Source organism: Lates calcarifer, unplaced genomic scaffold (assembly GCF_001640805.2).
Source record: "Lates calcarifer isolate ASB-BC8 unplaced genomic scaffold, TLL_Latcal_v3 _unitig_1564_quiver_3897, whole genome shotgun sequence".
NCBI classification, from domain to species: domain Eukaryota; kingdom Metazoa; phylum Chordata; class Actinopteri; family Centropomidae; genus Lates; species Lates calcarifer.
The window spans coordinates 1-16,792 of NW_026115616.1; the positions used below are offsets into that span (position 1 = coordinate 1).

The window sequence follows — 16,792 nt, forward strand, 5'->3', positions numbered from 1 at the left end:
GACGCTCTGATCGACGCCATCGACACCGGAGGTAAGAACAGAAACACACGGAGGCGCCGAGACTTCTGCAGATAAAGATCTGAGTATTTCCACTGTTGTGACTGGTAAAAACTCTGTGTTCTGTCGCAGCTTTTGAGGTGAACTTCATGGACGACGTTGGACAGACGCTGCTCAACTGGGCTTCAGCTTTCGGCACACAGGAAATGGTACAGGAAAACACACACACACCAAAAACCTTCACTGTTCTAGAATCTCTCAGTAACTATTGGATGGATTTCTATTAGTTTGGTTCACACCTTCAGTCTGCAGAAGATGACGACGTTAATGATCCTCTGATTAATCCAGACCACCAGCATGACAGGACCTCTGACCCTGAAACCAGAGCATTCATGCTGTCACAACAAAGCATAGAGGAAATGAAGGAGCTGCTCAATTCAAACAGAAATCACTTCCAACAAAAAAGAAAAATAAGATGGAGACAAAAATCTTTTCAAAAATTTCATCTGCTTTTGTTTGTTTGTGTTTTCCTGCCTCAGTTCAGTTCGACCAATCACGTTTGTTTCTGTGCTGCAGGTGGAGTTTCTATGTGAAAGGGGGCGGACGTCAACAGAGGTCAGAGGTCATCATCACTACACTACGCTGCCTGTTTCGGACGCCCACAAGTAGCCAAGGTAACACACACTCACACACACACACTCACAGATCTACACACTGTGAATCCAGCAGCCTGTTGTGTGTATTCAGTCCTGTTATCGTGTGTGTGTGTGTGCAGACTCTGCTGCGTCACGGAGCCAACCCCGACCTGAGAGACGAGGACGGGAAGACTCCTCTGGACAAGGCCCGGGAGAGAGGACACAGTGAGGTGGTGGCTATCCTGCAGTCCCCAGGTGAGGACTGAGGACACAGCAGCTCTTATATCCTGCTGGTCATTCACTTTGTCTTGAACAGAAAAGCCCTGAGCAGGTGGAGTGAGGTAACGTGAGTGTGTGTTTCAGGGACTGGATGTGTCCGGTGAACAAAGGCGACGACAAGAAGAAGAAAGATGTGAACAAGGAGGAGGAGGAGGGCAGCGAGCCCAAAGGAGACCCAGAGATGGCTCCGATCTACCTGAAGAGACTGCTGCCTGTTTTTGCACAAACCTTTCAGCAAACCATGCTGCCTTCTATTAGGTAAACATGCCACTGCACAGGTGCTGCTCACATCACTGAACTGCTCCTTTAGATGTTAGCAGATTCACCTGCCTCCATTTTAACCTCTTTAATTAGCTCAGAGCAGGTGAACTGCTCCTTTAAATCTCAGTGACTCACTGAGGAAGACATGGTTCACAATGACAAAAAACAGAGGTGTGTGAGTGTATTTGTGTGTGTGTGTTTTAGGAAAGCCAGTCTGGCTCTGATCAGGAAGATGGTTCACTACAGCAGTGAAGTCCTGCTGAAGGAGGTGTGTGACAGTGAGACGGGACACAACCTGCCCACTGTGCTGGTGGAGATCACTGCTACTGTCCTGGACCAGGAGGTACACACCACACACACACACACACACACACACACACACTCACACACACACACACACAGATCAGTCGATCCAATCCAACAGCTCAGCTGAAGTGTTTCTAATGTTTAGTCCACCTCATACAAACATGAGGGGTCAGAATATTAGAACATTGTCAACATGATGCAGCTCAACAGAACCTCTGAGCTGATGTACTGGGTTGTAAGGGTGTACCTAATAAAGTGGTCTAATGTTGACGTGTTTGTTTATGAATAATTGAATATCTGATGTTGTTGTTGGTTTTTATCTGCTGCTGTGCTGTAGAACCAGAGCTCCAGCAATAAAGAACTTCAATACAAACTGAGTCTGTGTTGGAGAGAAAAGACAGAGATGTACACACACTCACTGAGTTATTTCACTATTAGACTCAAACACACAGCAGTGATCCTTCCTGTGTCAGTTTAGTTGGCAGGTCTGTCTGAGGAAACCACAGGAAACAAAACTCCAGCTAAACTCTGTGTGTGTCTGTGTCTCTGTCTCAGGACGATGATGACGGTCACCTCCTGGCTCTGCAGATCATCAGAGATCTGGTGGATAAAGGAGGAGACGTTTTCCTCGACCAGCTGGCTCGACTGGGAGTCATCAACAAGGTGTCCACTCTGGCTGGACCGGCGTCCGATGACGAGAACGAGGACGAAGCGAAGCCTGAGAAGGTAGAGCGAGAGAGAGTCGTCCAGCGGGGCCGTAGCCGAGCGCTCAGGGTGTCCGGAGAAGATCTGACTGAACCCCTTCATGTCTTGTCTCTGCTGCAGGAGGAGGAGGTGCAGGAGGATGCGAGGGAGATCCAGCAGGGGAAGCCGTATCACTGGAGGGACTGGTCCATCATCAGAGGGAGGGACTGTCTGTACATCTGGTCCGACGCCGCCGCCCTCGAACTCTCTAACGGCTCCAACGGCTGGTTCAGGTTCATCCTGGACGGGAAGCTGGCCACCATGTACTCCAGCGGGAGTCCAGAGGGGGGGTCGGACAGCTCAGGTACCATTAACACGCTCACAACACTGCAAACTGACCTCTGGTTCTCTCTGTAGCTGTGACTCAGTTCCTCTCTCCCTCCCCCCTGCAGAGTCTCGCAGTGAGTTCCTGGAGAAGCTGCAGCGGGCGAGGAGTCAGGTGAAGCCCGTCACAGCCAGTCAGCCCATCCTGTCCAGCGTGGGTCCCACCAAGCTGACCGTGGGGAACTGGTCCCTGACCTGCCTGAAGGACGGAGAGATCGCCATCCACAACTCAGACGGACAGCAGGCCACCATCCTGAAGGAGGACCTGCCGGGCTTCGTCTTCGAGTCCAACAGGGGAACCAAACACTCCTTCACCGCCGAGACGTCGCTGGGTGAGTCTCAGCACCAACGCACCGACGTAAACCTGTAAACTTAGTTCCCAAGCTGAGAATTAATGTTGTTTTCTGCTCTCTCTGTGTGTGTGTGTGCGTGCAGGCTCTGAGTTTGTGACGGGCTGGACGGGGAAGAGAGGCAGGAAGCTGAAGTCGAAGCTGGAGAAGACGAAGCAGAAGGTGAAGAGCATGGCGAGGGAGCTGTACGACGACCACTTCAAAGCTGTGGAGAGCATGCCCAGAGGAGTGGTGGTCACCCTGAGGAACATCTCCACACAGCTGGAGTCCGCCTGGGAGCTGCACACCAACAGACAGGTACACACACACACACACACACCAACAGACAGACTCAGCCTCAGCTGTTGTTGGTCTCAGGATGAATTTAGGTGTGAATACACGTCTTGTTGTTGACGTGCTGTGTGTTGTTGTTGTTGTTGATGTGCTGTGTGTTGTTGTTGTTGTTGACGTGCTGTGTGTTGTTGTTGTTGTTGATGTGCTGTGTGTTGTTGTTGTTGTTGTTGACGAGCTGTGTGTTGTTGTTGTTGTTGTTGACGAGCTGTGTGATGTTGTTGTTGACGTGCTGTGTGTTGTTGTTGTTGACGAGCTGTGTGATGTTGTTGTTGATGCGCTGTGTGGTGTTGTTGTTGTTGTTGACGAGCTGTGTGTTGTTGTTGACGAGCTGTGTGTTGTTGTTTTGTTGTGTGTTGTTGTTGAGTGCTGTGTGTTGTTGTTGTTGTTGAGGTTGTGTGTTGTTGGTGTGTGTGTTGTTGTTGTTGTTGTTGACGAGCTGTGTGTTGTTGTTGTTGTTGTTGTTGACGAGCTGTGTGTTGTTGTTGTTGTTGACGAGCTGTGTGTTGTTGTTGTTGTTGACGAGCTGTGTTGTTGTTGTTGTTGACGAGCTGTGTGATGTTGTTGTTGTTGACGTGCTGTGTGTTGTTGTTGTTGTTGACGAGCTGTGTGTTGTTGTTGATGTTGTTGTTGTTGACGTGCTGTGTGTTGTTGTTGTTGTTGACGAGCTGTGTGTTGTTGTTGATGTTGTTGTTGTTGACGTGCTGTGTGTTGTTGTTGTTGTTGACGAGCTGTGTGTTGTTGTTGACGAGCTGTGTGTTGTTGTTGATGTTGTTGTTGTTGTTGTTGACGAGCTGTGTGTGTTGTTGTTGTTGTTGTTGACGAGCTGTGTGTTGTTGTTGTTGTTGTTGACGAGCTGTGTGTTGTTGTTGTTGTTGTTGACGAGCTGTGTGTTGATGTTGTTGTTGTTGTTGTTGTTGACGAGCTGTGTGTTGATGTTGTTGTTGTTGTTGTTGACGAGCTGTGTGTTGATGTTGTTGTTGTTGTTGTTGACGAGCTGTGTGTTGTTGTGTCTGCAGTGTATTGAAGGGGAGAACACGTGGAGGGACCTGATGAAAACCGCTCTGGAGAACCTGATTGTAGTTTTGAAGGATGAAAACACCATCTCTCCGTATGAGATGTGCAGCAGTGGCCTGGTCCAGGCTCTGTTCACGGTCCTCAACAATGTGAGTTAAACCACGTTAGAACCAGGTTATCACGTCTTCACCTGGAAAAACAAGTCGGCTTGTTTTCAACCTGCTCAGAGTGTCTGTGCTGTGTCTGTGTGCAGAGCGTGGAACTGGACCTGAAACATGATTGTAAGCCTTTAATGGAGAGGATCAATGTCTTTAAGGCGGCTTTCAGCGAGAATGAAGACGATGAAAGGTAACGATGGTTTTAATGAGTCACCACATCCTCCTTCAGTTAATGAACTGATTCATCTGTTAGAATCAGACACACACTGACTCAGACTGAGGGTTTGACCTGTGTGTGTTTGTGTGTTTGCAGCCGACCAGCTGTTGCCTTAATCCGTAAACTGATAGCTGTCCTGGAGTCAATTGAACGTCTACCTCTGCACCTGTATGACACTCCAGGATCCTCCTACAACCTGCAGGTGAGTGAGTCTCAGTCTGTTTTCAGGTTTACTCAGACGGACAAACTGTTAAACTGTGTTTAACTGTGTTAATTAATTAATTGTGTGTTGATCAGATCTTGACGAGGAGGTTGCGTTTCCGTCTCGAGCGAGCGCCGGGTGAGACGGCTCTGATCGACCGGACGGGGCGTATGTTGAAGATGGAGCCGCTCGCTACTGTGGAGTCTCTGGAGCAGTACCTGCTGAAGATGGTGAGGACACGACATTACACACACACACACACACACACACACACATGTACAAGAAGATCCAATCTGACACAGTCTTTTCTAGACGTTCATGTCAGATTAGCTGCAGCTGTACCTCGTTTCACTGGGAATAAATATTTCACTTTGATGTAGAATCAGCTCCTCGTTAACCTCCTCCTCCTCCTCCTCCTCCTTCGTCCTCCAGGTGGCGAAGCAGTGGTATGACTTTGAGCGCTCGTCCTTCGTCTTTGTGAGGAAGCTGAGGGAAGGACAGACCTTCACCTTCAGACACCAGCACGACTTTGACGAGAACGGCATCATCTACTGGGTCGGAACCAACGCCAAGTAAGAACCTGAACCCTGCAGAGTTTAATCTGACGTTATTCTCTCTGTGACAGACGTCTCAGTCTCTCAGCTGGAGTTTCAGTTACATTCCAGCGTTGTTAAACCTCTTTTCTGTTGTGCTCAGGACGGCGTACGAGTGGGTAAACCCTGCTGCCTACGGCCTGGTGGTGGTGACATCATCAGAGGGGCGTAACCTCCCCTACGGGCGCTTGGAGGACATCCTGAGTCGGGATAGCTCCGCCCTGAACTGCCACACTAACGACGACAAGAACGCCTGGTTCGCCGTCGACCTCGGCCTCTGGGTCATTCCCTCAGCGTACACCCTGAGACACGCCAGGTAACGAAACAAACACACACCCTGAGACACGCCAGGTAACGAAACAAACACACACCCTGAGACACGCCAGGTAACGAAACAAACACACACCCTGAGACACGCCAGGTAACGAAACAAACACACACCCTGAGACACGCCAGGTAACGAAACAAACACACACCCTGAGACACGCCAGGTAACGAAACTAACGTAGGTTTCAGTGCAGAGCTTCATCCTTTTCTCTCTCCTCCTCCTCCTCCTCCTCCTCCTCCTCCTCCTCCTCTCTCAGGGGTTACGGCCGCTCTGCGTTGAGGAACTGGGTGTTTCAGGTGTCGAAGGACGGTCAGAACTGGACGACTCTTTACACTCATGTAGACGACTGCAGCCTCAACGAACCAGGGTACGACACTCATGTTTCAGTCCCCTGAACTCCTCACTAATCCTACACACCTGGAGCTCATATTTACAGATGATAAGCTATGACCTGAAGGCAGCACGCAGCCAGAGCCTGATTTGTTGTGTGGGTGTTTGTACAGGTCGACGGCCACGTGGCCTCTGGACCCGTCCAAAGAGGAGAAGCAGGGCTGGAGACACATCAGGATCAAACAGATGGGGAAGAACGCCAGCGGTCAGACTCACTACCTGTCCCTGTCTGGACTGGAGCTGTACGGCACCGTCACCGCCGTCTGCGAGGACCAGCTCGGTGAGGACACGTCAACGTCCTCCGCTTTGTTTTTCTTTTCCTCTTTCTTTTCATTAACCCGTCTCTCTCTGTCGTCCTCCCTCAGGTAAAGCTGTGAAGGAGGCGGAGGCGAACCTCCGCCGCCAGCGGCGCCTGTTTCGCTCCCAGGTGATGAAGTACATCGTTCCTGGGGCACGGGTCGTCCGCGGCATCGACTGGAAGTGGCGAGACCAGGACGGAAACCCGGCGGGAGAGGGCACGGTCACCGGAGAGGCTCACAACGGTAAGACACGTCCTAACTGAGAAATCTAAACCTGTTGTTGGTGTTTCAGCCTCAGAGGAGCGAGGACTCTCACAGCAGACACCTGAACTCCTCTGGTCTCAGGGTCTGTTCAGAGGCTCAGCTGTGGACAGACGTTCCCTCCAGCATCTGAATTGTTAAAACTGTGTTTGTATTTTCCAGAATTTGAAATTCAGGAGCTCAGATTGTAGATGAGTCTGTCTGAAACATCCAGAGACTGAGGTGAAGAATCACAGGCTCCAGTTCAGAAAACTAAACTAACTTCAATATCTGCTGGTTTCTAATGTCTGCCCACAGTTTCTATTCATTAATCCTCTCTAATGTAAGGGGTACTTCACATCAGTCTGATGATTGTCCTCTGTAGCAGCAGTAGTTCTGTAAACAGAGTGAAACCTGCACCTGGAAGGATTTTTACAGCCAGCTTTGGTTGGTTAGAATCCGTCGGACACGTCTGGTCTGTAACTGTTGTTTCTCTCCGTCCTGACAGCCTGTGATCCACATCTTTGTTCCTACACACAGCTTCATTCTCCACTCATCTTTTTCTGCTCACTTTAATTTGCAGCTGGAAGTTAGAAACTAGAATCACCTCCTCCACCACCGTTCATCCCAGTTCATCAGCGTAAACACCAGACTCTAATCAGTTCATCCTCGAGTCCAAGTGAGAGGTTCCAGCAGAGTCGACCTCAGAGCTGTCTGTTTCAGCAGGTTCAGATACACTGATTGGATCATAGCTGTTCTCAGAGAGACGTCTGTATTAGCTGTTATTATTTCACACATGCACTGCAGCCCTGGACTTATCCAGACTAACCTGAGCTGTATGTGAGGTCTGTTTACTCTGCAGCTGCAGGGTTCTGTTAGTGAACAGGTGAGGAGCTCAGGTGTTACTGTTAGAAACAGCAGCAGCAGGTCACCTGGGCCGTCAGCGTTAGAGGTCAGAGCTGAGAGGAAGTGATAATCGACAAACGCCCTCCTCCCTCCCTCCTTCTTCTCCTCCTCCTCCTCCCCCTCCCTCCTCCTGTCCTCCTCCCTCTTCCTCCTCCTTTCTCCTCCTCCTCCCTCCTCCCTCCTCCCTTCTTCCTCCTCCTTTCTTCTCCTCCCCCTCTCCTCCTCTCCTCCTCCTCCCCTCCTCCTCTCCTCCTCTCTCCTCCTCTCTCCTCCCCCTCCTCCCCCTCCTCTCTCCTCCCTCCTCCCTCCTCCTGTCCTCCTCCCTCCTCCTCCTCTCCTCCCTCCTCCTCCCTCCTCCTCTCCTCCTCTCCTCCTCCCTCCTCCTCTCTCCTCCTCTCCCCCTCCTCCCTCCTCCTCTCTCCTTTCTTCTCCTCCCTCTCCTCTCTCCTCCCTCCTCTCCTCCTCCTCCTCTCTCCTCCCCCCCTCCCCCCTCCTCTCTCCTCCTCCTCCCTCCTCCTGTCCTCCTCCCTCCTCCTCCTCCTCCCTCCTCCTCCCCCCTCCCTCCTCCTCTCCTCCTCCCTCCTCCCTCTCCTCCTCTCCCCTCCTCCTCCTCCTCTCCTTCTCTCCTCCTCCCTCTCCTCTCTCCTCCTCCCCCTCCTCCTCCTCCCCCTCCTCCTCTCTCCTCTCTTCTCCTCCTCCCCCCTCCTCTCCTCCTCTCCTCCTCTCTTCTCCTCCTCCTCCTCCTCCCTCCTCCCTCCTCTCCTCCCTCCTCCTCTCCTCCCTCCCCCCCCCCCCTCCTCCTCTCCTCCTCCCTCCTCCTCTCTCCTCTCTCCTCCTCTCCCCCTCCTCCCTCCTCCTCTCTCCTTTCTCCTCCTCCTCTCTTCTCCCCCTCCTCCCCCCTCCTCCTCCTCCTCCTCCTCCTCCCTCCTCCTCTCCTCCTCTCCCCCCCCCCCCCCCCCGTGTTCTGGGTTCAGACCTGGTCCTGTCAGAGACTCTGTTGATTGTCATGTTGTACTGAATCATGATCCAGGATGACGTTATTGTTTGATCTCCTTCTCTGTGGCTTTGACGCTTTTGCATTTGCCAGGAATATTTTCTACTTTTGCTTTGATTGTCATTTTCTGTGACTGTGTTCATATTTTTCTCTCTCGTCGCTCCACCTGGACCAAAACCTCCACGAGTAGAGTCCAGAACCTCATGGTCTTTAAAGTCACAGTGAAACAGTGTTGTTATGGTTATTACTTCATTTATTGAATATTTAATGATGCACAGAACGTGTTCCTTGTCGCAGTGGGACTGGATGGATTAAAGGAAGAAGAACGTTTTGAATTTGGCTCATTTTAACAAAGTGAGCAGGTTGTTAAGAGGATTCCTCTTCTCTTTGTTTGGCTTTCATATTTTTAGTTTTTGTGTTGATATTAAAACCTGAAACTACAAATATCACTAAGTTACATCAGTTTTTCATACATGATGTTCAAAAATCTGAAGGTTGGTACTAAAGATGTACTTCGACAAGATCTTGAAAGTTGCACGACATCTCAAAGTTTGTTGACATCTCGTTCTTTTCCCCCCGACTCTCGGCCAAGCTCAAAATAAATTTCTGTGGACTCTCCCACAGGTTTGTGCACAAAAGTTTCTCAAGACCTCGAGAAACTTTGACTTTTCATTGTGACTTTAAATGAAAATCTGCTGTTGTGGTCCAGTGTGGAGCTGCTCTGACTGTAAGCTGCTTCTCTGCTGTCTGTCTACCTCCCTCTACCACTCTCTCTCTCTCTCTCTCTCTACCACTCTGTCCCCCTCTCTCTCTCTGTCTGTCTCTGTCTCTCTCTGCCGGGTCTCTGACATCCATCCGTCCGTCTCCCTCCTATCTCTCTGTCCATCCAGGCTGGATTGATGTAACCTGGGATGCTGGCGGCTCTAACTCTTACCGTATGGGCGCTGAAGGGAAGTTTGACCTCAAGCTTGCTCCAGGGTACGACCCTGAGTCGGCTGCCACAGCGCCGTCACCCAAACCTGTCTCATCCACTGTTTCAGGCCCCGCCTCCTCCACGGTGGGACCGTCCGTGACGCCGGCGGCCAGCGGCGGCGCCACCACCACCACCTCCTCGTCGTCCTCGGCAGCAGCAGTCGTGGAGCAGCCTGGTGAAAAATAACTGTCCCGACAAGGGCGGGGCCGCGTCGCTCGGCGGGGCCAGCTCCTCCAGCAGGAAGGGCAGCAGCAGCTCCGTCTGCAGCGTCGCCTCCTCCTCCGACATCAGCCTGAGCTCCTCCGCCGGGCTGCCGGGCGCGGGGGGTCTGCGGCTGGAGAGGAGGGCCGAGGGGCTGCTGCTCGACCAGGGCTCCGCGGCGGGGGGAGTGACGGGAGGCGGGGTCGGCTCTGACGGACAGCAGCAGGAGCCGATCGTCGTGCTGTCGGCCGCGGCGGAGGGCGGGTCCGGCTCGGCGTCCAGCTCCGGCACGCTCACCGCCGACACGCCCGCCCCCGGAGACGAAGCCAGAAATAAGGACTCATCCACGGCGACCACCGACCCGGCGACCGCCATCTCCATGGGGCTGGTGAGCGTCAGCTCCCCCGACGTCAGCTCGGTGTCGGAGTCGTCCAGCAAGGACACGCCCTCTCAGAGACCTCTGTGCTCGGCCACTAACGCCCGGCTGTCGGTCAGCTCGCTGCTGGCCGCTGGCGCTCCCATGAGCTCCAGCGCCAGCGTTCCCAACCTGTCGTCCCGCGAGGCCAGCCTCATGGAGTCCTTCGTCCGCCGTGCGCCCAACATGTCGCGCACCAACGCCACCAACAACATGAACCTGAGCCGCAGCAGCAGCGACAACAACACCAACACGCTGGGCAGGAACGTCATGAGTACTGCCAGTGAGTACTCCAGTACTACTACACTAATACTGCACTGTATTACTACAGTCAGGTGCTGATACTGTCGCCAGACTGAAACTTAACAGACCTGTTGGTTAATGTAGTGTGGACTAACTCATCAGCACGCACTAACCCGAGCAGTTTACAGGTGTACAGGTCGTCACAGGTGCAAACACCTGATGGACCTGTTCATTTTAAAAGAATCTCAGTCAAAGTCACTTCACCTGCGTCTAAACCAGCTTCACCTGAAAACCAGTCGTGTGGATTCGACTCCTCTACAGATACGACTCAGAGTTCTTATTCCTTCTCAAATCTCCATAAAACCCAGCTCCTTGTAACTTAGTTAAAAAGTCAAATTAAAATCTTTCTCTTTAAATTGAGCGAGTTCTAGTGAAACGACGGTATTTTAGAGTGTTGCATTGTGGGTTGTTTGTAGCTTTATTGTCTGTTTACAGTGAGTTAAATAAACGCAGCACTCACTTCATCAGTCACAGAGTGAATCAGCCGGGACCAGTAACGTGGTCTGAGACGGCTTCATGGTCCTTTCTGTTGCCCTGATGTTAGCTCAGTATTGTGATACGGTGATGAAGGAGCAGAATAAGGTCGAGTCTCCGCTGAGTGAAACCTGCCCGGTGAAACAGGTGTAACGTGATGCTCAGGTGAGTGGAGTTTGCTGTGTGGTGGCTACAGATGCTGACGTCCTCTCAGACTGACACCTGAGGTGGACTAGAGACCAGGTTCAGGGTGGGTGTCCTGGTCCTCATCCTGCAGCCAATCAGCAGCCGCCTCCGGTCAGCTGACCGGAGCTTAACGAGCTTCAGCTGCTGCTTCGTCTCTCTGGTTTCTGACCGACTAACCGCCCTTTGTTTGTGTTTGTTTGTTTGTGTTTGTGTTTGTTTGCAGCTTCTCCTCTCATGGGCGCTCAGAGCTTTCCTAACCTCACCACCACTGGCACCACCTCCACCGTTACCATGTCAACCTCCATAGTAACCAGCAGCAATAACGTAGCCACGGCCACCACGGGTCTGTCGGTGGGCCAGTTGCTAAGCAACACCCTGACGACCAGCCTGACGTCCACGTCCAGCGAGAGCGACACAGGCCAGGAGGCTGAGTTCTCTCTCTATGGTTGGTGATCACACACACACACACACACACACACTTCCTGCAGCTGTGAGGACACTCTGACCTGAACCCTCAAACCAGGTCAGAACCAGAATGTCCTCACACACACACACACACACTCTCAGCCTGCTTCAGCTAACCTGCTGCCTAACTTCAGTCTGAATATCGTGATGGTTCTGTCGCACAGAGCTGAGGTTTGACGACAGAGTCAGGTCTGTGTGATACGATGATTCAGGTTATTTACAGCAGCTGCTCTCAGAGCTCAGGTCCACATCAGACCCAGAGGCTCCGAGCTAACCCTCCGTCCTCATCGTCCACTCTTTACACAAATATGTTTCGATCACGTGGAGGATGATGATGTTACGGTCCACCTCATGGCTGGTGAGACAGAACCAGGTCGCTCTGATCAGAAGGACCAGCTGAGACCGATCCAGGAGCTGGTTCCTAAACGCAGGGTTTCACCTCTGCAGCATGAACGACACATATCACACAGCCCTGAGACGAATCAGCAAACACTCTGTCCAGCACGTCTCTGACTCTGAGATATATGATATTTAATATATATTATATAAATCTGCTTTGGAAAAACCAAATAAAAAGAGTGGAGGTTCCAGCGTCGCTGCTGCTGTGTCTGATCTCTGTGGATGTTAGCGTCATGTCTCCTGTTTCCTCTTCCTGCAGACTTCCTGGACAGCTGTCGTGCCAACACGTTATTGGCCGAGCTGGACGACGAGGAGGACCTCCCCGAGCCGGACGACGACGACGACGAGAACGAAGACGACAATCAGGAGGACCAGGAGTACGAGGAGGTCCTGGTACAGAAACTGTCTTCTTGTTTCTATGGGTTGTAGAATAAATGTGACAGGAGGTGAGGATGAGGAGGAATGAGTGTGCGGCTGCTCTCCCTGCAGGAGGAGGAGGAGTACGAGACCAAAGGAGGTCGCAGGAGGACGTGGGACGACGACTTCGTCCTCAAGAGACAGTTCTCTGCTCTGGTTCCCGCCTTCGACCCCCGACCAGGAAGAACCAACGTCCAGCAGACCACGGACCTGGAGATCCCCCCGCCAGGTACACACACACACACACACACACACACACACACTCTCTCAGGTCTGGTTTAAAACATTTATTCAGCAGAAAAGAAACAGGAGTCATGATTTCAAAATGTCCGTACGTGTTGTTTTCTCTCAGGAACTCCTCGTTCGGAGGTTCAGGAGGAGGTGGAGTGTGCTCCCTCTCCTCACCTCGCTCTCACTCTGAAGGTAAGACCGACTGAACTGGGATTGTTAAAGGAGACATTTCTGTGACTGTGGTTTTTATTCTGGGCTTCAGAAACTCCTGGTAAAGGACGGAGAGCTGTGATTGGTTCAGGAACGACGTGCAGCCTGTCTGTAACCCTAACCCGAGTCACCATGACGATGGTGTCAGATACAAATATTACACAGTCTGAACTGGTTTATCTGAAACGTCAAGCTGAGCCTGAATCTGCAGTCGGCAGCAGATGAGGCGTTCAGGGTCTCTGAGTTAAAGCGAGCGCTGTTGTGTTCACTTTAAGTTTGGTGTGATGTGAAGAAGCCTCTTACAGCTGAAAATAGTCACATGGTCTGAAGTCAGTTTGCACTTGAACGTCTCATGAAGCAGCCGTCGACCTGCCTGTGCTGATGATCACCTGTGTGTGTGTCCAGGTGGCGGGGCTGGGTACGACCCGGGAGGTGGAGCTTCCTCTGTCCAACTACAAGTCGACCATCTTCTACTACGTCCAGCGGCTGCTGCAGCTCTCCTGCAACGGAGCCGTGAAGACAGACAAACTGCGACGCATCTGGGAGCCGACGTACACGTAAGAGAGGAGGAGGAGGAGGAGGAGGAGGAGGAGCAGGAGCAGCAGTCTGAATGTGGACTGTTTCTGATGATGAGTTGTGACTGTGTGTTGTGTCCTGCAGGATCATGTACAGAGAGCTGAAGGACTCTGATAAGGAGAAGGAGAGCGGGAAGATGGTGATTCTCACTCCACCACACAAACACTCGCTGCTTTTCCTTCTTTCAGCCTCTAAACTTCCTCCAATCGTCTGCTCTCCTCCTCCAGGACTTCTGCGAGCACGGTGTCGGTGTCGGGGGTCGCTCCGGTGGCCTGAGTCCTGGTTCGGTTTCGGCCAATCAGAGCAGCGAGATCCTGGGCGGGGCCAGGGAGGCGGCGCAGGCGAAGGCGGGCTGCAGTCAGAACGCCTGCGGGGTGGAGGACGTCCTGCAGCTGCTACGCATCCTCTACATCATCGGAGGAGACGCCGCCTCCAACGCTCGCACACTGCAGGAGGGTACGAACACACACACTGAAACACACTCTGTTACACTGTAAAACCTTCATCGTCCTCTCTTTTCTTCAGTTTGTCAGATTGAAAGTGTTCAGGCTCGTTCAGACATGAAATAAACCGTTTTCCCCGCTCTGTGTTCAGATGTTGACGAGCTGCAGTTCAACGCGTCTCCAGAGGAGTTCACCAGTAAGAAGATCACAACCAAGATCCTGCAGCAGATCGAGGTCAGTCACAGCTCGGTCTGTAGCTCAGCACAATGATAATGATGTGGTCAGAGATGACTGCAGCGTGTTAGCTCAGCTAGCATGAGGCTAGCTGCAGTTCACCTGTGAAGGCAGCAGCTGGTTGAGCTCAGGTCTCTGTTGTTTCCCCAGGAGCCTCTGGCTCTGGCCAGCGGAGCTCTGCCTGACTGGTGTGAACAGCTCACCTCCAAGTGTCCTTTCCTCATCCCCTTTGAGACCCGACAGCTCTACTTCACCTGCACCGCCTTCGGAGCCTCCAGGTGAGTCTGAGGGCGGGAACAGACACTGCTACTGTCAGCTGTACAACACACAGACCTGACACTGCCGGCCTGGTTCAAAGCTTCAGTCTGTACAGTCACAACAAAACAGGCAGACATTTTAAACCGAGACAGAGAGAGAGTCTTCTTACGTATTTAAAGAATCAACGTGGTGAAAAAAATCACAATAAAACCAGAACCTCAGGAAACAGGCTCTGACCTCTGACCTCTGACCTCTGACCTCGCTGCGTCTGCAGGGCCATCGTGTGGCTGCAGAACCGGCGGGAGGCGACCATGGAGCGCTCTCGGCCGTCCACCACGGTGCGGCGGGACGACCCCGGAGAGTTCAGGGTCGGTCGCCTCAAACACGAACGAGTCAAAGTCCCGCGAGGAGACGCCATGATGGAGTGGGCCGAGTCCGTCATGCAGATCCACGCCGACAGGAAGTCCGTGCTGGAGGTGAGAGGTGGACACAGGAGGTGATGAGCGGTGAAGTGTGTGTGTGTTGTTGTCTGACGGCGTGTGTTTGTGTCCAGGTGGAGTTTCAGGGCGAGGAGGGAACAGGTCTCGGTCCCACGCTGGAGTTTTACGCTCTGGTGGCTGCAGAGTTCCAGAGGACGTCTCTGGGGATCTGGCTGTGTGACGACGACTTCCCCGACGACGAGTCACGACAGGTCAGACACACACACACACACACACACACACAGCCTCTGAGAAGCTGTTTTTAGTCTTTAAATGTTCTCTGTATTAGTTTCACCTCCACCACAGTGAACTGGTCCTGGTCCTGACCCTGTGTCTCTGTGTCTCAGGTGGACCTGGGCGGCGGTCTGAAGCCTCCTGGTTTCTACGTGCAGCGCTCCTGTGGCCTCTTCCCGGCGCCGTTCCCTCAGGACAGCGAGGAGCTGGAGCGAATCACCAAGCTCTTTCACTTCCTGGGCGTCTTCCTGGCCAAGTGCATCCAGGACAACCGTCTGGTGGACCTGCCTGTGTCCCAGCCTTTCTTCAAGCTGCTCTGCATGGGGGACATCAAGTCCAACATGAGCAAGCTGCTGTACCAGTCCCGCAGCTCGCCGCAGGGTCACGACCCTGAGCGGCCCCACCCGCCCTTCCTGCTGCTGTCCGAGGTGCAGTCGGAGGCGTCCACCGAGGAGAGCCAGGAGACCTACTCTGTGGGCAGCTTCGACGAGGACTCCAAGTCCGAGTTCATCATGGACCCACCCAAACCCAAACCGCCGGCCTGGTACCACGGCATCCTGACCTGGGACGACTTCCAGCTCGTCAACCCGCACAGGTGAGACGCCGCCCACGACAGGTGCATCACCTGAGGGAAGTATAACGATGATAAATCAGGCAGAGAGGACAGGTGTGACAGGTGGGACAGGTGGGACAGGAGGACAGGTGTGACAGGTGGGACAGGAGGACAGGTGGGACAGGTGGGACAGGTGTGACAGGTGGGACAGGAGGACAGGAGGACAGGTGGGACAGGTGGGACAGGAGGACAGGTGGGACAGGTGGGACAGGAGGACAGGTGGGACAGGAGGACAGGTGTGACAGGTGGGACAGGTGGACAGGTGGGACAGGAGTGACAGGTGGACAGGTGGACAGGTGGGACAGGAGTGACAGGAGGACAGGTGTGACAGGAGGACAGGTGTGACAGGTGGACAGGTGGGACAGGTGGGACAGGAGGACAGGAGGACAGGTGGGACAGGTGGGACAGGAGTGACAGGAGGACAGGTGTGACAGGAGGACAGGTGTGACAGGTGGACAGGTGGGACAGGTGGGACAGGAGTGACAGGTGGACAGGTGGGACAGGAGGACAGGTGGGACAGGTGTAACTGTCTCTGTCTGCAGGGCGAGCTTCCTGAAGGAGGTGAAGGAGCTGGCGGTGAAGAGGAGGCAGATTCTGTCCAGTAAGAGTTTATCTGAGGATGAGAAGAACACCAGGCTGCAGGACCTGATGCTCAGGAACCCGCTCGGCTCTGGACCCCCCCTCAGCATCGAGGACCTAGGGTAAAAAAACAAACAAAAACAAACACACCAACATCTGCAGCCACAGACATGAGTGGTGCGTTTAAGGACCCAGACTAAAGTCTGTACAGAGTGTGGCAGGTTTCACAGTAAAACACTGTCTCCTCCCTCAGGTTAAACTTCCAGTTCTGTCCGTCCTCTAAGGTTCACGGTTTCTCAGCTGTGGACCTGAAACCAAACGGAGACGATGAGGTAAAAACACACACACACACACACACACACACACAGGTTCATACCCACTGTCAGCTCTGTCCTGAAGGAGAGTGTGTGTGTTGTACAGATGGTGACCATGGAGAATGCAGAGGAGTACGTGGAGCTGATGTTTGATTTCTGTATGCACACGGGCATCCAGAAACAGATGGAGGCCTTCAGAGGTACACACACCACACTAC

The 16,792-nt window shown here is 52.9% G+C and overlaps 3 protein-coding genes across 4 annotated transcripts; all 3 read left to right on the forward strand.

Annotated features, from left to right (window-relative positions):
• Nucleotides 1-573: 573 nt before the first annotated feature.
• On the forward strand, nucleotides 574-911 carry LOC108889461 (E3 ubiquitin-protein ligase HECTD1; the record flags this gene model as incomplete). The annotated part of the gene is given in 2 exon segments (XM_051067361.1): nucleotides 574-671; nucleotides 773-911. A coding segment is annotated over 1 exon segment (93 nt), but the record flags the coding sequence as incomplete, so codon positions are not given.
• An 89-nt stretch (nucleotides 912-1,000) lies between these two features.
• LOC127138955 (E3 ubiquitin-protein ligase HECTD1) lies at nucleotides 1,001-9,743 on the forward strand. Of its 2 annotated transcripts, none has more exons than XM_051067362.1 (16): nucleotides 1,001-1,169; nucleotides 1,377-1,515; nucleotides 2,034-2,204; nucleotides 2,304-2,526; nucleotides 2,615-2,878; nucleotides 2,982-3,193; nucleotides 4,246-4,392; nucleotides 4,497-4,591; nucleotides 4,715-4,820; nucleotides 4,916-5,050; nucleotides 5,253-5,392; nucleotides 5,517-5,729; nucleotides 5,998-6,108; nucleotides 6,245-6,411; nucleotides 6,497-6,673; nucleotides 9,461-9,743. In XM_051067362.1, exons 1-16 carry the CDS (start codon nucleotides 1,003-1,005, stop codon nucleotides 9,727-9,729), a joined length of 2,736 nt encoding a protein of 911 aa, XP_050923319.1. In that variant the 5' UTR covers nucleotides 1,001-1,002; the 3' UTR covers nucleotides 9,730-9,743. The 2 variants fall into 2 exon arrangements, with proteins under 2 accessions (XP_050923319.1, XP_050923320.1); XM_051067363.1 differs by having other exon boundaries at nucleotides 9,611-9,743.
• On the forward strand, nucleotides 9,743-16,774 carry LOC108889462 (E3 ubiquitin-protein ligase HECTD1; the record flags this gene model as incomplete). The annotated part of the gene is given in 16 exon segments (XM_018685905.2): nucleotides 9,743-10,442; nucleotides 11,346-11,567; nucleotides 12,246-12,379; nucleotides 12,476-12,632; nucleotides 12,756-12,826; nucleotides 13,250-13,401; nucleotides 13,505-13,559; nucleotides 13,648-13,876; nucleotides 14,015-14,097; nucleotides 14,248-14,375; nucleotides 14,630-14,831; nucleotides 14,909-15,046; nucleotides 15,182-15,663; nucleotides 16,224-16,382; nucleotides 16,514-16,592; nucleotides 16,681-16,774. Coding segments are annotated over 16 exon segments (2,704 nt in total), but the record flags the coding sequence as incomplete, so codon positions are not given.
• Between the last annotated feature and the right edge of the window lie 18 nt (nucleotides 16,775-16,792).